Source organism: Zootoca vivipara, chromosome 17, assembly GCF_963506605.1.
Source record: "Zootoca vivipara chromosome 17, rZooViv1.1, whole genome shotgun sequence".
Lineage (NCBI taxonomy): Eukaryota > Metazoa > Chordata > Lepidosauria > Squamata > Lacertidae > Zootoca > Zootoca vivipara.
In genome coordinates this window covers 38,113,709-38,135,311 of record NC_083292.1, presented here as the reverse complement: position 1 = coordinate 38,135,311, position 21,603 = coordinate 38,113,709, and the positions used below count along the sequence as shown (strand labels likewise).

At 46.6% G+C, this 21,603-nt stretch overlaps 1 protein-coding gene across 4 annotated transcripts in view; it reads right to left on the bottom strand.

Annotated features, from left to right (window-relative positions):
- ADAMTSL4 (ADAMTS like 4) overlaps positions 1-7,756 on the bottom strand; it is a 68,435-nt gene extending 60,679 nt beyond the window's left edge. For all 4 annotated transcript variants that reach the window (XM_060269918.1, XM_060269916.1, XM_035098161.2 and 1 more), the window contains exons 1-2: positions 7,258-7,756; positions 5,785-5,892 (exon numbers count right to left, since the gene is read on the bottom strand). Coding sequence is in view for 1 of the 4 variants with exons in the window: in XM_060269917.1 (XP_060125900.1) it covers positions 5,785-5,795 (11 nt within the window). In the remaining 3 variants the exon portion in view is untranslated. The remainder of the gene's footprint in view (positions 1-5,784; positions 5,893-7,257) is intronic.
- Positions 7,757-21,603: the final 13,847 nt, after the last annotated feature.

Genomic DNA, 21,603 nt, shown 5'->3' with positions numbered 1-21,603 from the left:
GCAAATGCAAACAGTGGTAGGGCATGGGTGCGAATCGAGAGTTAAACAACCTAACAGAGCAGCAGCAGCAGCAGCAAACTTCAGGGAGGATGGAGGAGGGAAAGGAATATTCTTTGTTGCAGAGCAACTGGCAAGCACACAGAGAGACCCATCGCCAATGGGATGAGTAATGGTTTCTCCCATGTAAACACACACACAAAAATTTAAAAACTGGGTCAAAACCATCCCTTCCCTTTGGCTGGCGCGCAGCTGGAAGAGTTCAGTCATTTCACGTGCATGGAAATGTCAAACACACTCCAGGGCTTTCGACTTGCCTAGTCACCAGTGGTGACTCAGCAATGGCTACAAGCGACCAGGTCATTTATGATTATTACTTAATAATAATAATAATAATAGCTGTATACCGCCCTATACCTGCAGGTCTCAGGGCGGACGCAACATAAAATCACAATATAAAAACACAAAACACACAATAAAAACATATTTTTAAAGGGCATTGGATGTCAATCAGCCAAAGGCCTAGTTTAAGAGGAACATTTTTTACCTGGTGCCTAAAGGTGTTTAAGGAAGGCACCAGCCGAACCTCCCTGGGGAGAGCATTCCACAAATTTTAAATTCCCATTATTATTATTATTATTATTATTATTATTATTATTATTATTATTATACCGGTATTATTATTATTACTGGTAATATTACTATTTTGCAAGCTAGAAGAGTTGGCCCTTTTAAATTTCTGCTTTTGGGGAACAAATCTCTTCAATGACATACAAGTTTTTCCTCCCCACACATAACATATATAATATATTATTATTATTATTATTAACAACAACAACAACATATCTTGTCTTGGAACTTAGGTCTAGCACTGTTTGTTGATGCACAGAGAGAAAGTAACAAACTGAAGCAACCGGAGGACACAAAATAGGGAGGAGGTAGAAACAGCAATCTGGATGAGCAAAGGAGGTACAGTAGTACCTCAGAAGTCAAACGGAATCCATTCCGCACGCACCCTGGCTCTGCATCAGAGGGTTTTTTTAATACCTGGAAAACATTATCCATCTTTTCCCTCCCCTCCCACAACCTGGAACTGAACTCTTTATTTTTTTTAATGCCAACAGTTGTGCTGGAAGAGATAGTACGCTATTAGCAAACCGTGACAAACTGCTCAGTGACTACCGAGCGGTGAAAAGGTGGTTTGCAGATAATGCTTGAAATAATTCCATAAATGAATTTTTAAAATACTGCTGATTTGGAGGCCATAGCTCGTTTCTGATTCCCCAAACCGTGCACCAGGCAAGCAAACCATCCCTTATATCATTTCTCTGTCTTCACCGTCATTATATCTATGGTGCAGGGATGAATGACTTCAGGATTTGGCCCCAGAACCTGTGCCAGGACTTGTCCTGAGCTGTTATATTGGTTAGTTCCTCTAGGCATGTGCAGAGTGCTAGTCCATCAATTCCTGAAGTAGCAGCAATCAGGCTGCACAAACCAGCAGATTACGTTTTCCGGCGCAGACATCAATCTAGCAGGACCATGTTTGCCTCTGCAAAATTAACAACCTCTAGGGCAAATACAGGACGTTTCAAGGGAATCTCTGGCAAGGGTTTGGTTTTTGGAATGAGCAACAGCTCAATGATTCTAGCCACAGTTTAGGGACAGCAGCAAGTCGCCTCTGAAGGACTCGTGCAAAGGAGAGACCCTCAGGCTTGTGGTTCGCCATTGTTCCCTACGAAAATTCGACCAGATTTCTCATTGAAAAGCAGATTCCTTCTCTGCCATGATTCTGTTACAGCTATGGTGAGGGCCTATTGGCAAGGCTCTATGACGTCAACAATACACCTCCCTAACCAGTCTGCAAAAGGAGGGCGTGTGGTGGCCTGTGTGTGATTCAAAACAAAGGATAGAAATATACACGTACTGCGGAACTGCTCAACGTAACAAACGCCATTTCCACACAACTCATTTAAAGCATATGGCTTCCCCCAGAGAGTCCAGATAGCTGTGGTTGACCTCTCACTGAGCTACAATTCCCAGCACCCTTGACAAACTAGAGTTCCCAGGATTCCCATGCCCGTTAATTGTATGGCGAGCATGTAGCCAAAGATTCAAGGGCTATATTTTTAGAACAACCATGGCCTGCACTGGGAGAATCATCTTTAACTTCAGCAATGTTAAGCGGTGAAGCAAACACACATAAGGACTGTTGGTCTTGGACCATTTTCTCAGTGTTGATAAATCACTTTTCTATGTGCACCGTACACTCAGCATCGCAGCCAAAGCTTCTCGCTGGGCAAAATCCCTCAGCAAAACATATATGCTGCAATTATATACAAAAAGCCTGGGACTGCTAAAACATCTAATCCCAAAACGCCCTCGGAGTTCAAGGAATTCGCCGCCGCAGTGCAAGGTTCTCGAGTGATCTCCCGCCAAGCCACAAAGCCACAGATACCCGTGAAAGATTTTCTATTCTCCTTTAAAACAAAACACACACAAGACAGGCAGACAAAAGGCTTTTGACATAAGTAGGAGCTTGGCGGGCCGGGCGACGCTAGGAAGGATCAATCCGGGAGGCTCCCTCAGAAGGGAATTCCAGAGTGGCAGGAATCATCATGGAAAATCACTGCCTTGATCTTGTTTGTATAGATGGGAAGGGGCAGGCAGGTGAAGGGAGGCCATCAGAATACACGAGACCCTGCCCCTCCATCTCATGCAGAACCACCCCCCTGTCTTGGGCCAGACCCATTCTGTTGTCTATGTTCTGGCAATCTCTAGGCTAGATTACTGCAACAGCTTTTACGCGGGGCTGCCCCTGAGGACGGTTCGGAAACTTCAGCTGGTGCAGAATTCGGTTGCTCACCAAGGCAAGACGGTTTGAGCATATAATGTCGATCCTGGTCCGACTGCACTGGCTGCCAATTAGTTTCTGGGCCCAATTCAAAGTTCTGGCTTTGACCTATAAAGTCTTATGAGTCTCAGGACCCCAATACTAGGGCTGGCATATGAGATTTCAAAGGCGGAATTGATGTCCAATTTTCTGGAAAGCGGCGCTTTTTGTAAGAAAAGTTCAACAACTTTGGGGGTTCCTAAAAAAAAGCTCAGCTATTGAAACACCCTACACATTTACTTCAAGGACCGCCTCTCCCCATATGAGTCGACCCAGAACCTCAGATCTTCTGAGGTTCTTCTTCGTGTGCCTTCTCCGCAAGAGGGCAACAACATGAAAACGGGCCTTTTCTGCGGTGGCTCCCCACTTGTGGGATGCTCTTCTGAGGAAGGCGCGCCTGATGCCTTCATTACTTAGGTGCCGGGGGGAAACATTCCTCTTCTCCCAAGCCTTTGGTGATTTAAACAATTTCTAGCCTTTAAAACTGTATTGTTTTCATTTGTTATTATGACTTATATATTTTTTTTGTTTTCATATTGTAAACCGCCCAGTGATTTTCGGATGAAGGGCAGTATAGAAATTTAATAAATAAAAAACAAACTAAATTCAGAACCATCACTCAGACTTTTGACCATGCTTGTTCAGAATGAAACCTTTGACTTTTGCCACGCCCATTTAGAACGGCCCCTGTCTTTGGCCACACCCATTTAGAACTGTCCCTGTCTTTGGACACACCCATTTAGAACTGTCCCTCATGAATGGCCACACCCATTCAGAGCCATGCCTCCATCTCTAGCCTTTATGGCTTTACACATCAGGAGTAAAACCGCAATCTTGGCTCAGTTAGTGACCAGTGAGTGGCCTGCTTCCTTAGGACTCGCTGAACTCGGTGGGGCTGACTTTTGGGTAAACACACATGGAAATTGCGCTATGCAATCACTTAAGCCAGCTGGGTCGGACCCAAGACCTTGTTAACATGATATTGCTGGTTGTAAACAGTCTTTCTCTCACACACAAACCCTGTTGCTTTCTTCCACAGAGCCATTGGATGAAAAGAATGCCAAATATTTGTGTGTGTGTGTGTCCCCATCCAGCTCTGAAAAAGGATAGTTAATAAAGGAGGCTTTGACAACAGGAAGCGGTTAAATGCAAGCAGACTAGCTTCCTCTTTGCTTGGCTGGATTGGGCCCAGGTAGTCAGGTATATCCCAGAGCCTGTGATTTCAGGTCCCAAACCTGAGACATAGGGGCAGCCACTGGAGACACACATGCTAAAAGATTGGAAAGTTTTCACAATGGCTTTAAAAATAAATCAATTGCAAATAAGAATATTTTATTTTTTAAAAAAATTGCGAACTGATGCTGGAAATGGGTCAAAAGAAACTTAAGAAAGGCTGGCAGGGAGGGGAATGAGAAGCCGATATAAGATGGCAGGTTCACCCAGCTCTTTATTAGAGGGCTTTTTATCCGGCCCTTTAAAGAATCGAGAGATGAGTGAAACCTCCAGGTGCAGGCTCAGTCTACCTCTGCAGCACTGGGCAATGGGTGGGGGGGGGAGAGGCGATGAGGGAAGGGAGCTACCTGTCCTGCTTTGCTGGTGAGATTCTTGGAATCATCTGGCTGACCATCACCCGAAGCCTCGCTCTGGGCTCAGCAGACACCAGCGATCCAGCAGTTCTTGGATTCTTTTATAAGAATGCAAGTACTGTACGCAAACGTCTCCACCCACTTTCTCAGGCTTGGATGGAAAAGTACTTGAGGCCGGGGGGGGGGGGGAGAGGACGCACCCCCCCCCACACACACATATTAAAATCAGCTGCTTTAGGCTTTCCAAAGCTCTGCGGAATCTCATTCTCTCCCCTATCAGGTTACCAACCTCTGGCGATCAGAGCAGAGACAATGGTAAGGAGAGTACGCCCTCTGACAAGGCGCTATAAAAAGGTGGCTTTTTAAAAAATAGAAAACTCAGTTGATAGAGTGCACGATTCGCTTGCGAAAAGTTCGCAAGTTCTATTCCCGGAATCTCCAGGTGACGGCTCTCTGCCTGAAACCTTAGAGACAGTCATTGTTGATATTCTAGGTAGGGCCCGATTCCCTGCAAAAAAAGAAAAAATGCAATTTCCTCTCTCCCTAAAAGGGCAGCTCGGTTTTGGAAGATCTGCATGCGATACGACTACCTACATTACAAGCCCGCAGTCACAATTCATCTGCCACACTGAACTCCTTCCCCACATTTTTCTTTTTTTTTAAGCATTCTCTGCCGTGGGTGGTCCAAAGCCAAAATTATTCAAAACGCAGAGGCACGAGGACGACGGATGGAAAGAAAGAAGAAAGTCTCATTGATCGGAAAGATTTGACTCGCCCTCTGAAGCCAACAGGACTTAAATTGTCCTGAGCCACCGCTGGATTGAACCCAAACTATTTCCAACTCACAATGTCATCGCAGGACAGGCACGGAGCCCCCTCTTCTCCCCGCAACCCAGTTTTAAAAACTTTGACATAAAGTTAAAAGAAGTCCACAGTGGCAACCACCACCATTGCATAGCTGCCAAGTTATCCCTTTTTTTAAGGTAAATTCCCTCATGCTGAATAGGCTTCCTCGCGAGAAAAGGGAAAACTTGGCAGCTATGCCATTGCTGATGGGGCAAGTTCGGCCCTGGATATCATTTCGAGCTGACTCCTCAGAAGACTGTGCCTCTGAGCATCTGCAGAGTGCTCTCCCCGAACTGCAAAACAAAACATAATCACCCTGCGCTTTTCTCAACCACAGGGTTCACCTCCGCCATCTTTTCCCTGCCCCAAATTTAAACCCCTTCAAGCGGGTAAATAAATAAAACCAGAGTTTATTTTTTTCTTTTTCTTTTTTTGCTTAGTTAAAAATGAAAGTGTACTAACCTGGCCGCCATCGGTTTGGAGTGGAGAGCTGAGTTCAGAAAAACAGCAGAGGCAGGTAAAGTCTTGGATGGACAGATGGATGCCTGTCTTTTTAAATGTGCAGGTGATCTAGCGGAAGGAACATAGATGGATGAAGAGGAAGAGTAAAAATTTGGGGGAAGCAGAAGGGTGGAAAGAGACACAAGCTTAGACTTAGAAAGGGGGCCAGGAAAGGAACGTTAACCTCAGAGAAGGAGGTCTACACTGAAGTGGGAGAACAGGGAAATGGACATTTTGGTAGATAGCTCCAGACCTAGACACGTAGCAGAGAGAATAACAGATTGGCTCCGTGGGAATTACCAACACCACAGAGCAAAGCTTAGGATTAAAGCCTCCAGGGAGCCTGGTCTAGGGAGTGACAAATCAGTCCCATTTCTCTCATTTTGCCAGTCTTAAATTCCACATTTCAATCCTCGCCACTGCTTGAGTGAGGTTTTAGCCTGAGACACACATTTCTGCATGCAGTTTTGACTCATAAGCAAATTCCCCTAATGTTTCACCTGAATGGCATCTTCACGGACACATGCATTTTTGGGAATGCACATGTGCATTTCGGTGCGCGTTGTTCCGCGGGAGAACCGCGTCTTTTGAAATTTGCAGGAGCGCAAATTTCAAAGACCAACCGGGTTTTGAGAAGTGTGAATTGGGTAGCTCCTCGTCGGAATGCAAATGCAATTTAATTTCCATCCTCAGGGCTGCAATCCTACTCAGAACCCCCCAGACAGGAGCGCATTCGACGACAGTCCAACTTAGCGAACTGGTGGAGCGATGGGCAGAGAATCGGAGCCGTCCAACGAGGGATGGCAAAGGATAAGAGAGTTGGACGCGTGGATGGAAGAGCAAGTCAAGCAGAGCGGTTGAGTGACAGGCAGGCAGAATTTAGAAATGGGATATGGGGGCAAGTGAGGAAACGTGGGCAGAGGACTTTGGAGCAGATAGATGCCCATAGCAGGCAGGGAGGAAGATACAGACTCAGAGATTCTGTGAGATCAGTTTAGAATCTGGACTTCAAGGTCCGATATCCCCTCTCCCTTTATTTCTTCAGATGGTTATACAGTCACACATTTATCACGTCAAACTTCCCACCTGCCCTTCCTCGTCACACCAATAATGTGAGTTACGTAAAGAGCAGCTTTAAAACAAAACTCTGTCCCCCAGGCAGCAGCTAGGAAAAACAGTGCGAAAGCTCCACAAAGGTACATTGCCCCACCCTAACCGAAATACCAGCTCAGAATAATAATGACTTGACATCTTTCCTGAATGCAAGTAATTGGGGGGGGGGGTCCAGTGAGGATGGAAGTTCCAATTCCTTCACTTCCAAAGTTAAGACTTGGTGGGGGGGGAGGCGTCTGCGGTGTCCCCTGCCTTGAAGTCTTCCTATGATAGCACCCCCTGGGATAAAGCTACAGAGGCAAGTGAAAACAAAAGACTCACCTGAGGCCCTGGAAGCAGGTGGAAGTTCTCCTGGTGTAGCTCTCCTGCCTCCCTAACCTGTTGGATTTCTCTCTCTCTTTCTCCAGAGGGAGTGGGGTATTGTGTCCTATCCAAGTCTGCTGCTGCTGCTGCTGCCGCTCCTCCTCTCCCAGCCTCTTCCAGGACGGAGCGCGTGGCCGGGGTTGCAGATTTTGGTAACCCCAAGAAGGGCTTGCAAAGAGAGATTCCCCCCTCCCCACTTTCCGCCTCCCTGCTGGACTCTCTGCACCTCCGCTGGTGGTCCCGGACTCCCGGGCAGTTTTGTTTTCCCGGGGAAGCGGGAGCAAAACTTGGGGGCTGAGCTGGCAGGCAGAGAGGTTGGACTGGATACAGAGACTGTCTCCTCTCCGCGCTTTCTGCCCCCCCCTCCTTCTCCTGCTTGGTCACTTCGCCCCCAAGCGGCCCCCCTCCCCAGCCTGCCTCTGGCCCCTTCCCCTTTTCAGATTCATCGATCCTTCACTCTTCCTCTCCCTTCCTCGCTCTGGCAACACCTCCCTCCCACCACGCCCCCCCCATCCGGCAGCTCCACCCCTTTCTCTGCTCCTGGCCGGCCCTCCCCCCCCCGGCAGTCCTTCCTCCCTCCCCCTCCTTGCCAGGCTAATATATAGCCCAGGGGGGTGCTGAGGATGGGGGGGGAGAGAGAAAGGAAGCCCCCTCCCCACCACCAGAAACAGAAAGTAAAAGGAATGGCATTGAATGGAACAACTTCAGGGTAAAACTCTGGTTGGAATCTGGCTGGAAGGGAAGAGTTGGGTGATGGCTCAGAAGCACTGCTAGATTCTCATCCCATAATGATTGCTTGTAAATGGTTAAGTTAAGCAGCGGATGGGATTCAGTTTAACGCTTTTAAAAACCATTGCGAATAGGTTTTTTTAAAAAAACAAAACAAAACAAAACAAAATCATTGCTTGTTTTCCATCCCATCCCACAATGATCGCCTGTAAGCGCTTAAGTTGAATAGGGGCTGGGATTCAGTTTAATCGTTTGAAAACCATCGCTGACAGCTTTTAAAGCCATCGCTGCTTGGAGTTCCTGCTCAGAGTTGTTTGTTGTTTAGTCGTTTAGACGTGTCCGACTTCGTGACCCCATGGACCATAGCACGCCAGAGTAGGCCCATTGAAATGAATGGACGTGGCTAAATTGTTGTCTGTTTCAGTAGGTCTGTGATCCTGTTTAAAGAATAATGAGACCGTTTTATTTTTAAATGGGAAAAATGAGGACCTCAGATGGTTGAGCACCTGCTTGGCATGCAGAAGGTCCTGGGTTCAGTTCCTCCGAAAGCCTGGAGAGCTGCTGCTGCTGCTGCTGAGTGTAGACAATACTGAACTAGATGGACTTGTCAGAGATACAGCCCATTGACTTTAATGGAGTAAAGTGAAGACGTGCCCATGAATTTCATTGGGTCCCCTCTGACTAGAACTAGCATTGGCTACCAGCCCGTCCAAATTATTATTATTTGCATAGATTCGTTTGGGTATAATCGTGCTGTTGGTTTCTGCAGATGGATTTAACACAAATCTCTCCAAACGGGACTTGTAGTCTCTCAGGACTTGTTTGCCAATCACCATCTCTCCCACTGGGGCAAATTAAGAACCTCATCGACATCAAGGTTGAAACCCAGGGTTGAAACCCAGGGTTGAATTCCCACTACCCATTTAATGCAAAAATAACATAAGAAATCAATCTTTGGAACTCCCTGCCTATTGATGTCCAGCAGGCACCTCCTTCATTGCACACTAAAAATATTTTGGTTCAGGCAAGCCTATCCAGGTATGTGTTATAATCAGGTTTTAGCTTAATAGTTGCTTTCAACTGTTTTTTTTATGGATAATTTCATTGTATCTTCCTTTTTTTGTAAACTACTGGTTTCTTTTCAATCAAGTGGTACACAAATTTTTATGAAATAAAACAGAGTACACTGCGCCTTCTAAAGAATCCTGGTAAACGTGGTTTTTTTTTCTGTGGGCCCTGGGAGCTGTAGCTCTGTGAGGGGTTCCCAGAATTATTTCGTTTTGGGGAGGGCTTTAAAAGTATGGCCTATGTGCATTCCTGCATATTTATTATTTGGAGTGTGACAGTAAAACCTGGAGGGAAACTGATATGCATTTAAAGGGGAGAACAACAACAACAACAACCACAACAACAACAATTTATTTATACCCTGCCCATCTGGCTGGGTTTCCCCAGCCACTCTGGGCGGCTTCCAACAGAATATTAAAATAAAATAACATATTAAACATTAAAAGCTTCCCTAAACAGGGCGGCCTTCAGATGTCTTCTAAAAGTCTGGTAGTTGTTTCTCTCTTTGACATCTGGTGGGAGGGCCCTCTGCCTGGTTCCTTGTAACTTGGCTTCTCGCAGCGAGGGAACCGGCAGAAGGCCCTCGGCACTGGACCTCGGTGTCCTGGCAGAACAATGGGGGTGGAGACGCTCCTTCAGGTATACTGGACCGAGGCCGTTTAGGGCTTTAAAGGTCAGCACCAACCCTTTGAATTGTGCTTGGAAACGTACTGGGAGCCAATGTAGAAATAAAGTGTGTTCCCACTGCCCCCAAAGCTCAGAATTTTCGGGTCTGTGCCCCTCTGCATCATTCAGAAGAACGGTTCGTTTTAAAGGATGGAATTTGCCCCCGCAAGTAACGGCCACCAATTTAAGCAGCTTTAAAAGCGGATTAGGCCAATTCGGGGAGAATAAGACCATCAATGGCGAATAGTCACAATGACTGCATGTTACCTCCAGGATTTGAGACGAGATGCCTCTGGGTACCAGTCACCAGGTCACAAGCTGGGAGAGGAGGGGTGGCTTCATTCACTTGCAGGCTTCTCAGTGAGGTGCCTGCTTGAGAACAGGATGCCAGGCTCGATGGGTCCCCTTTGGCAGCGTTCTTATGATGATCCAGAAACTGCAAAGGAGGAAAAAACGGAATTTGGGGGCTGTGTTCTCTGTATGCAGCCACGAGAGACAGGAAACACCATTTTCTTCCTCAAAAGGAGATGTGTCAGGACTCAGGCAGAGGTTGAGGGGAACCTGAAATTGACCTGGGGTGGTGGGTGGGGACTTCGTTCATTCATTGCAACCTGACAGACACCAGTTACTCTGGGATTGGGGAGGGGAAGGCTCTCTGTACATGCTCAGAGGTACAGAAATGAGTTTGTGGAAATGGGTAAGAGGGAGGTGCTTCTCCCCTAGAAAATGGACACCTAGAATGGATAAAGGGAAATGGACTACGGTAGGTTAAGAGAAATTAATATAATGCCAAAAAACAAACAAACCATGAACCCCATTATGTTAAAAACAACAACATCATCAGCTCAGAATAATGTTTTGCTCCCTTTGCTAGATTGCGGATGGGATACTACTCTCTGGAGATTTTGAATATGAATGGATTTGTTCATTTCGGTTTTCTCAGTTTTCCCTGCACCAAGTTCATTTCTTCACATTTCCCAGCAACTTGCAAAGAATTGCTTTTTTAAATCCTCGTGAAAACTCAGCAGATTTTAGCATGAATTTCGACACAATGTTGGTTGCAGTTTTGACTTATGTGCATTTTTTTTTTGCAATTGGTTCCCCCACGTATCCCTATCATGTTTTTTGACTTCCCTGATGTTGTATGTGATTTGGAACTGGTCTGTGACCTAAATAATTAATTTACTATTATTGTTATTATTAGTTGTAGTAGTAGTAGTAGTAGTACCGTATTACTATATAAAATGTAGATTTTGTGCCAGTTTGGGCAGGCTATGCATAATGCTGATTTAATAAAGCCCCATAGAAAATACGCCAAAAGGCTTCCCCTCTGCTGACGATCATTCCCAATAAGACTGTTTTGCAACATTTACGGGATATGCCCAGCTTCAGAGCTCTCTTGGCAACTTCCCAGAGGAATTGTGACAGTCATGTGTGAAGGTTTTCACAAAGGAACAATAAGGGAGGGGGGTTGGAATCTCATGAGCTCAGTGCAATTAATAAAGCACAGTAATTATATATATATATATATATATATATATATATATATATATATACACACACACACACACACACACACACACACACACACACAAGCTATTCCAAAAATTCCAATCTGTTTGCAGAGCGAAAGGAATGATCATTTTTAGAAGCAATGTAAGAGGTTTTTTTAAAAAAAATTCCAAAGGAAACATGAATTCCTTTAATATCACTGTAAGCCCCATGATTTGTACTGAATCCACACATATAGAGAGGGAACAATTTCAGTGCGCCTGCAAGCAAAGGATTTTTATTGTATTATTCCACGTAAAAGGTAAAGGTAAAGGGACCCCTGACCATTAGGTCCAGTCGCGAACGACTCTGGGGTTGTGATGCTCATCTCACTTTACTGGCCGAGGGAGCCGGCGTACAGCTTCCAGGCCATGTGGCCAGCATGACTAAGCCGCTTCTGTCGAACCAGAGCAGCTCACGGAAACGTCGTTTACCTTCCCACCTTACCTATTTATCTACTTGTACTTTGATGTGCTTTCGAACTGCTAGGTTGGCAGGAGCAGGGACCGAGCAACGGGAGCTCACGCCGTCACGGGGATTCAAACCGCCGACCTTCCACTCGGCAAGTCCTAGCATAGCTGCCAAGTTCTCCCTTTTTTTAAGGGAAATTCCCTTATGCTGAATAGGCTTCCTCGCAAGAAAAGGGAAAACTTGGCAGCTATGAGTCCTAGGCTTTCCATGTAGGGATATAATAAATTGAAGAAGTGGGACAGGACGTTTTGGCCAAAAATTAAGCTGCAGTCTAATATCCACTTTCCTGGTGGGAAGCCCCATTGAACTCCATGGGACTTACATGTGAGTAGGACATGTATGAGATTGCATGACCATTGTTATTTTCAAAGGGGCTGCTGTCCTAGGCAAGGAACACCTAGAGTCGTAGCTTAAGGCTTCTTTAATTCAGTCGCAGCCCTAATTTCGTGAGAAGCAATTGTAGTAGTGAGATTGCATGATTTCTTGGCGAATCTCTTGCTTTTAAAGCTCCGTCTCTCTCTCTCTCACACACACAGAGGTTTATGAATTCTGTCTGCCAAGACAAAATAGATGCAAAGGGGAGACACAGGACTTTCGAGAGCTGCACAGAAGAACTGAATACTGTATATATAATTATTTACAGCCTGCTAGGCATCAATAAAATGCTTTAAAGTTACATTTGCGTGTGGAGACCTTTTTAACCACCCCCCAAAATAAATTCAGTCAAGACTCAAATTTTAGGTTTAGTTTTTGGCAGAATTTAGGCCACAACTTTATTGATTACAATCAAGTGAGTGGTTGCATAGGCTCTGGTTCGACTAGCTCCCTGCACCTTTGCAGGCAGCGCTGACCTAGGCCTCCACCCAAATGTCCCCTAGACTCAGGCTCAGGGCACAACCCCTCACAGGGAAGACCAACCATGAGCCAGTGGATTCCTTCTTAAAGGAATACCCAACGCATAGGGATGGCTAGGTCATCCTGCCACCCCTATCCACTTGAACCAGAGCCTATCCGCAACCTTACAAGTTGTGACGATTTGCTACGCAGCAGGTGAAACCCAAGTGGCACCAGCCAATCAGCCCAGTGGGGGAAATTCCTGCCGTGCCCTTGTCCCAACGACAGGTGACACACGACGGCATAGCAAGGTCAAGCGCGCATGCCCTAAATATAGGGAGAGGTGGGCAGGTGTTCCGATGCACAGAGCCCAAAAGAGGAAGCTCAGGGACACGTGCATCGGCTTAAACTGAGGTCCCTCGATCGCATTGACTGGCATCCCTCTTGCCCAATTGCTCCCCAGATCGAGGGACCACCAATAGGGTGTTGTGGCTATCCAAACGTTCCCACCCACAACACAGGGTCTGGTTGCCAGGTCCCACCGCAACACGTGCCCTCTTGTTAGAGAGGACCCCATTAATTAAAATATTTAATTTAATCGCTGGTAGCAGTGATGGTGAGAAGCACATAAGAAATAACAGATTTTCAAAGCCAGGGGTCAAATGCTGCCCTCTCTATCAGGCTCTCAGGACACCATACCTCCTCTCCTGTTTATTTTGGGAGGGTTGGATGTCTGGAATGTGGAAATGCTTGCCCAGATGAAGGAGCAATGTATTTGTATGGTCATGTAACTAGGCCTTAGTTTGAGTCAAAGCTCACAGCCTCCCCATTCCTAGAACATTCAAAGCGACCATGTCAGAACCGGCTACCGATAACTTTGCCACTGACCACAGATTTTCCTCTTCTTTCCTCTCAGACTTCGTTTCACCTACCATTCTATTCAGACGAAGAATTCTGCAGGATCCAGAAGCTGGCACACTCTGGGTGACATTTAAACTGACCCGATAATGCTATTACTGTATTGCCCTGTTTTTGGAAGCTAAGAAACAGGTTCTCTTCTGAGCAGAGATTGGGATGAAATGCGGCCGGCGAGAACCCAACTAGCCCACATTTTCCCAAGCAGTGAGCAAACTGAAATGCAGCAAGCCTTTGAAAAAAACAACACCCCGTACTTCTCTGAATTTTGCAATGCCGGAAATCTCCTGCCAAGGACTCGTAAAAAAAATGGCAATTATTCGAGGAAAGAAAGTGTGTATGAAAATGAAGCTGTGAAAATAATGTAAGAGAGATGCATGCGAGGGGGAAGTGTGTGGAAAAGGCTTATATCCAGGAAAACGTCATGAGAAATGAAACATACTGGGGGGGGGGGAGGCTTGCAAAAAAGTTTATCTCTCATAGAATTGTAGAATTGCAGAGTTGGAAGGGACCACAAAGGCCAACTATTGCACCCCCTGCAATGCAGGAATCTTTTTGTCCCAATGTGGGGCTCGAACCCACGACCCTGAGATTAAGTGTCTAATGTGTAGATGAGATGAAATGAGCACTAAAATACAGCTAGAATTTGCCATGAGTACTTTTTTAAAAAATCACAAACTGATGTGGAAAATGGAAGGTTGAGAAACCAAAACTGACAGACGTGTCCATCCCTACTCCTGAGCGTGCACAGAGTGCCTGACCGCACCAGACCCCTAAGTTGCCACCAACGCCTTGCATACCACGTTGGGAGCAAATCTCTTCCCTGGAGCGCCCACTGGGAAGCCCCTGATTCAGAGCTTAAAAAAAAAAACCCACCACTTGACAATTTCTCTGTATAATCTTAATAAATTAAGTGTCGTCTGGGAGGGGTTCGATGGAGCAGGCAGAAGGAGGCAAACTTCCCAAAACGGGACGAAAGCGTTGCTTAGAAACTAGGCATGCTTTGGAGGTGGAGATCTGGGGGTTGCGCCCAACCACTTTTTGCTCAAAAGTTGGAATTAACAGATCTCGGCTGGGCCTGTCCATTGCTTTCCATGGGTCTACTCTAGGTCGAGCTAACTTTTCAGTCAGCCCATGTTCACCCATGAGGTTCTGCTCAGTCCCTTACTGGAATATCCATCGGCTAGTGAGGGCGAAGAGGACAGCTAATCCCAGCTAAAATCCACAAATCGAAAGCGAGTCTGCCAGATTTAGCCCTCCAGACTTTTTGGGGGGTGGGGTGGGGGTGCCTGTTATGTCTGCCCTGCCATAGAAAGTTTCTCCCACAGACAGGGAGAATGACTCTCTTCTTCTCCCCACCACCACCAGCCGCCCCCACTTTGTCTGCAGCCTTTAATTAGTCATTTGCTAAAAGGGTCAGTCTCTGCGCTCCGTTTATGGATTTTTATTTTTTTTTACACGGCCAGTCTCACGCTCCACCAGCAGATGAAAGCCGCTCTGACAAGGCCCCAAATCAGCCCTGACTCAATTTATTGTCACCCCCAGGGGAAATGCAAGGGCGCTGGCCCAAGACCTCACTCAACAGCCTTCCCTCAGGGTATCAGTTATTCAACACCAAGACAGGGCAACAAGAAAGTGGATTTATCATTATTATTATTATTATTATTATTATTACACGTCTCACCTCTACCTCTCTGATTAAAGCACACACACTGGGGTAAAATGAAAATAACGTAACAAAAAATGCATGATTACTACAGAAAGTTGCTTTGCAAAAAAGAAATGTACATCGTTGTTATTTTCGTTTGTTTGTTTTTTAAAATCTGCATACTTCTGTGCCCATAAAAAGATATGAAAGAGTTTTACAGCAATAAACCACACAATAAAAGCCATAAAAAGCTTTTTAAGAATTGTGGAAGGACGTACTGCCTGCATAGGCTTGGTGGACTAGAAAAGTTTCCAGTGGGCATTTAAAATGTTGAAATGGAAGGTGCCTGCATAATCTCTAGTGGCAGAGAGTTCCACAGGACTGGGCCAGCGGCACAAAAGGTTTCTTGTTATCCCATGAGCTTCACCAGCTTGGAGAACGACCCGCGACGCTCCTGCGGATGATCTCAGGGATGGAGGTGGGATGGATAAGGGTTCAGGCAATCCCTCAGGAACCGCAGGCCTAAGTTGTTCAGAGCATTGCAAATTAATTGAAGAACCTCGAAAATCACTCCATAGCAGATGAGCAGCCAGTGTCGGAAATTCGGCTGGAGTTTCTGTAGCGGCCCTAAGGGCAGCCCCACACAAAGCGCATTGCAGCAATTCAGTCTTGAGGTAACCAGGCACATAGACACCATAGTTGGTGAACCAGACGAAGCTGGCAAGAGGCACTCCTGTGGGGTGTGATACATAAGTAGCAGTCAAGTACAACATTCCTTGTTTTCCTAGAGTGGACATGCAGGGGAATGTTTGGTCCAGCCAGTCAGAAACTTCCTGCTTCCTCCTGGCTGGGGCATACTTCCTTTTGCTTGTGACTAGAGGTGGGCGTGATCTTACCTGTCCAGGTAACAAAAGGGCAAGTCACGCAGCACACCCTCTCTCTTTGACTCCCTCCGCCATCGGAGCAGCAGCTTTTAGCTAGAATTGCTCTGTTGGCTCTCAGCCAATAGAGGACACAGGGATTATCTCCATATGGAATAGATCCACATGTATATACTTTGTAACTAAGCCTGCCTTCAGGGATCCAACTGTGAACTGATGATGTGAGCAAACTTCTTTTATATACTGTACACAAGATTGTGGCGTGTTTATTCTTTTAAGAGGGATATAAGGGAACTTACCAGGAGCCTAATATTGAGAGGCTTAAACAAGCCTGCAACCAGCTATCTGCTGTGCGTTTAAAAGGGGAATGTAAAACTCCGCTAAGTTATAGAACTTGCTAGCGCAAGTTACGAAGGATATTAAAAAACAATATACAGTGGTGCCTCACTAGACGAATTTAATTCGTTCCACGGGTCAATTCGTATAACGAAGAATTCGTCTAGCGAATCCCATAGGAATGCATTGGAATTTTTTAATTTTTTTGCCCATAGGAACACATTAATTGAATTTCAATGCATTCCTATGGGAAACCGCGATTTGTTAGATGAATTTTTCGCAAAATGAATTCGTATAGCAAGGCAACCTCCACTAGAAAATCTATTCGTTAAGCGAAAAATTCATTTTACAGGCCATTCGTCTAGCGAGGCACCACTGTATCCTCTCCTGCCTCCCTGAACATTCCCACAACTCCTAGCTACTGAGAAAATGAGCCTGTCATGACAGAAATGTACCCAGAGATGTGTTGTGTGTGTGGAAGCTCACCCCCCAAAACCCTGATCAGTTTTCACCAGGACTTCCACCCCAATCATGCAGGCTGAGTTTGGAAAGGGATAATTTTGCAAGCCCTGATGGAATTCTCTTGCCCTTGAGGTGACCCTTGCTTTGAGGGTTTCTTTAAAAAAAAATCCCGGGATTGAGAAAAAGACGGGGAGCAGAATCTCCTCCACCCTTTGGAATGCCATACTCCAGAGTTTTTTTTAAAAAAAACATGCACAGCCTTTTCCTGGCTCTAGCACTGACCGAGGTGCTGTGGATTTTGGACGCCAGGTTACTGCCCTCTTGAGCACCTCTGCGCATAAAGGCCGGAGTGTTCACAACACTCTCGCAGAGGAAGGAAAACATGCACCTTCCTCAGGAACAGAAGACAACTGTGTGGGCTCCTTCGCTTTAAAAAAAAGCAAAAAAAAAAGCACAGAGGTCCAGGAATTTTGGACGGAAAAAGGCAGCCGCCTCCCCACCGTCTGGAAACAGGATCGAGAAAGACTTCGTTCTTGTGGCAACAAGGAGAGGACTTTGCTTGCCCATTGACGATCTGCAAGATTAAATCTACACAGAGTCTCCGTAAATCGCTTCTGAAGTTCAGTGAACTCTCTTTTTGCCCTTTGCGTTTCAGCAGATACCTGTCAGCTCAACCAGCTCAATAATGTCTACACTGACTGGCAGCAGCACTCCAGGGTTTGGGGCAAGGAGCATTCGCAGCCCTGCCTGGAGATCTGGCTGGGGATTGAGCCTGGGGGACTCCATGCCACTGAGCCGCAGTCCTTCCCTAAAAATAAAGTAAAATTCTAGTCCTCATGGCTCGTCAGAAGACACCAGAAGAGCCCTTGCTGGATCAGGCCAAAGCCCGTCTCCTCCAGGCTCCTGTTCTCACAACGGCCACCCAGATGGCTCAATGGGAAGCCTGCAAGCAGGGCCTGAGCTCAGTAGCTCTCTCCTTCCAAGACACCTGCTCCCAGGCCAGCTCAGAATCCCCCGCAGGCCACTGAGGTTTCCGGGGTTTTTCTTGAACTAGTAATTGTTTGGTTACCCACGTGCGCAGCAGGCTGTGTGATCTGAAAGCTCACAATCTCTCCTCTACCCCATCGCCCCAAGAACCAACAGATGCAGGCAGAAGACACCCCTCTCCGCCCCCTCCCCGGCCATAATCACAAGTCTGAGCAGCCAAGCAACCGCATCCACTAGCCCCAAATATTTGATTGTGGCGCAGGAGGAGGAATGGGGTGGCCGGAAGGGGCGGTTATGTTATGATTAGAGTGTGGAGTTGATATAGATGTATTTTTTTAAATAAAAAAAGTAAAACATCGCTCTGTGTTTTGGAACAGGGCAGCTCACTAAGGGATGACTTCAATGTAGGAGAGGCAGTAAATGTCTCTGAATGATCCCAGTTCTGGGGGTGAACAGAAGTGGGGAGAGAGATTGTGTTTCCCTCTGTGGGCTTCCAAAGAGGCGGGTGCTGGGCTACTTAGGCCCCCTTTGACCGGATCCAGCAGCCAGGATCTTCTGGTATTCCTATGGAGCCTCCAGGTGCAGAGGCAGTCTATCTGGATTCCTAGGTCCTAAGGCCTGCATCTGGCCCACTGGATCCACCAGTGGAGAGAGAGCATTGCTTTCTGTTGTAAGGAGAAAATGGGGGGGACGGACGGAACTATTCCCACAAAAAGAGAGTGAGAGGAAGAGAGAGAGACTCTTTCCTTTTATGGAATTGTATTAATAATATTTATAATTCCAGGACTTAAAAGATTACAGCCGATATACACAGAAAGGCCAAGAAAAGCAGCAGAGGCTGCCTCTGGGAAGACGGGGAGAGGAGAGACAGTCCCGGGTTCCGCCCCCAGGTAGGACTCCAGTCTGAAACCCTGGAGAGAGCAGCTGCCAGTCAGTGTAGGCAGCACTGCATGAAATGGACCCCAATGGTTTGGCTCAGGGTAAGGCAGCTTTCTCTGTTCCAGTGTTCCCAAAAGCCTTCCTTGTGGATAGGAGTTGGGCCCTGGTGATATCTGGGGAGCCACAAATCGCACGCACCCCAGAAACGCAGGAGGCTACCCTGGTGCACGGCGGCCAGCCCTTGGGGCTTCACCACAGTTCCCCTCAATTGCTGTGAGCAGAACAGGTTTAATTGCCCTGCAGTCTGTCCTCCCCATTTACCCCATCTTTGGGGTGTACCTCGAGCACATCAGGCCCTTGTTCCTCTAGCTCAATATTGTCCACACTGACTGGCAGCAGCTCCCCAGGGCTCCCGGCAAAGGGGCTTTCCTAGCCCTACCTGAAGATGCCATGTCAGGGATCGAACCCGGGACCTTCTCTATGCAAAGCAGGTGCTCTGTGACTAGCTTTAAAAGAATACAGTGGAACCTTGGTTCTCAAACGCCTTGGTACTCAAATAACTTGGGAGCCCAAACACTGCAAACCCGGAAGTAAGTGTTCTGGTTTGCAAACTTTTTTTGGAAGCTGAACATGCTCCGTTTTGAGGGTTACGCTTCCGATTTGAGTGCCACACTTCTGTTTTGAGTGTTAAGCTGAGGTCTGTCAGTTTTTGCTATTTATTTAGCGTTTTTGTTTTTGTGACTGTGTGGAAACGGGGCTGGGAAACGGCGCGGGAGGGCGTCGGAGGGATCCGGCGCACCACGGCGCCAGGGGCACTTAAGACGGCCCTGGTGGAACCCAGTTCAGCTACTGATTGATATTGATTGATTGATTGATTGTGTGACTGCAGTACATTGTTTATTGCTTTCATTTTATGGATCAATGATCCCGTTAGAGACAGTAAAATCGTGGTAAATTGCTGTTTTAGGGATTGTTTTTAAAAGTCTGGAACGGATAAATCCATTTTGCATTACTTTCTGTGGGAAACCGCGCCTTGGTTTTCGAATGCTTTGGTTATGGAATGGACTTCCGGAATGGATTAAGTTTGAGAACCAAGGTACCACTGTACTAAGATTCCAGTCCTCATGGTCCAGGATCTAGGGTTGACTTAGGAAGAGTTAGACTCTTGGTCCATCTAGCTCAGTATTGTCTGCACTGACTGGCAGTGAGTCTCCGGGGTTTCAGGAACAGGGGACAATTCCCAGCCCTACCTGGAAATGCCACGGGGGACTTGAACCCGAGGCTTTCTACATGCAAGGCAGCTGTTCCAAAACAGCTCTGAGCTCTGGCCCTCCCGCATAGAAGCTGGCAGTAGTCCGAGCTTCCCATCCAACTGCTCTTGGGGTGGTCCTAAATATTACTCTTTCTATTTTCTCCGAACATTCACTGGCTCCCAAAATAATCAAGCTCAGCCCGTTTTGTCCAATGCAAGTAATTAATGGTGCTTAATTTCTAGAAGGAAAAATGAGGGCTTGGATATTTCTGGAAACACCACTCTCCTAAATCCTAACATATGAAGACCTGCTGAGCAGTTTATTAAGGGTAATAATGCACTCTGCACATGCTCGTGGGTGGTCGTCTCATTCCATAGGGTCCCAGCTGAAGATTTGGTACTGGGAAGGGATGCTAGAGGCTCAGCCTTGGAGAGATGTCTCGGTAATTAAGCCCTAAGAACTTCCCTTCCATCTCCTGCTTTATTTTGAATACACACACACTAAAAAAGAAAAAAGAAAAAACCCTTTTGGTGTTTGTGACTCACTCTATCCCTATTTCCTTTGCTATGGGACAGGAAAGCAACCAGGACAAAAATGTTCTAAGATTAGCCCACGAATACGCACAGAAACCCTCAGTGGGTGTACAATTTGTCTCCACCGAGATAACAGGATCTGTTTTATCAGCCGGACTTCGCTTCCGACCTCACAGTCTTCCCACTGGCTCAGAGCTCCTAGGATGCTCTTGCAGGGATCCTCTGGGAAGCGAATGACCTCACCCTTTGGCTAAAATAAGGCTGCCTGGGGGGAAACGCTCTGCACATGCTCAGGTACCCCTTATCATTTCAGTTTATTGTTGTTTAATAAAATTGTTAGGCGCTTTATCTTCTGCAAGGTGACTTATAATCAAAAGGAAAAGGGGGGAAAGGGGGGGGACCACCACATAAATATATTAAAACCAAGGGGAGAAAAATACATTGAAAATACTTCAAAAGACCACAGATAGTTAGAGGCTAAAGGCCTCATGTTATAGAGGAAAGGTTTGGTTTTTTGGGGGGAGGTTTTCTTACATTTCCCCCTTCCCCACACAGGTGCGTGGCAGGCAGAAGTCCAACAGGTGGTACTTTTCAGATAGAGAGATGCAATAATGAGCGGGATGCGGGTGGAGAGAGATAAAGTCTCACCTGCTGAACCTATTTTACAAGATTATTTGTAAATATTTTGCAACCGATCTCAGCTAGTTGTTTTTGACTAGGGTTTTGTTCATCTCGGCAGGGACCCAGGTGGCACTGTGGGTTAAACCACTGAGCCTAGGGCTTGCTGATCAGAAGGTCGGCGGTTCGAATCCCGTTGCTCGGTCCCAGCTCCTGCCAACCTAGCAGTTCGAAAGCACGTCAAAATGCAAGAAGATAAATAGGAACCGCTACAGCGGGAAGGTAAACGGCGTTTCCATGTGCTGCTCTGGTTTGCCAGAAGCGGCTTTGTCATGCTGGCCACATGACCTGGAAAGCTGTCTGCAGATAAACGGCGGCTCCCTTGGCCTGAAAGCGAAATGAGCGTAGCAACCCCAGAGTCGCCTGCTTTGTCATGCTGGCCACATGACCTGGAAGCTGTACGCCGGCTCCCT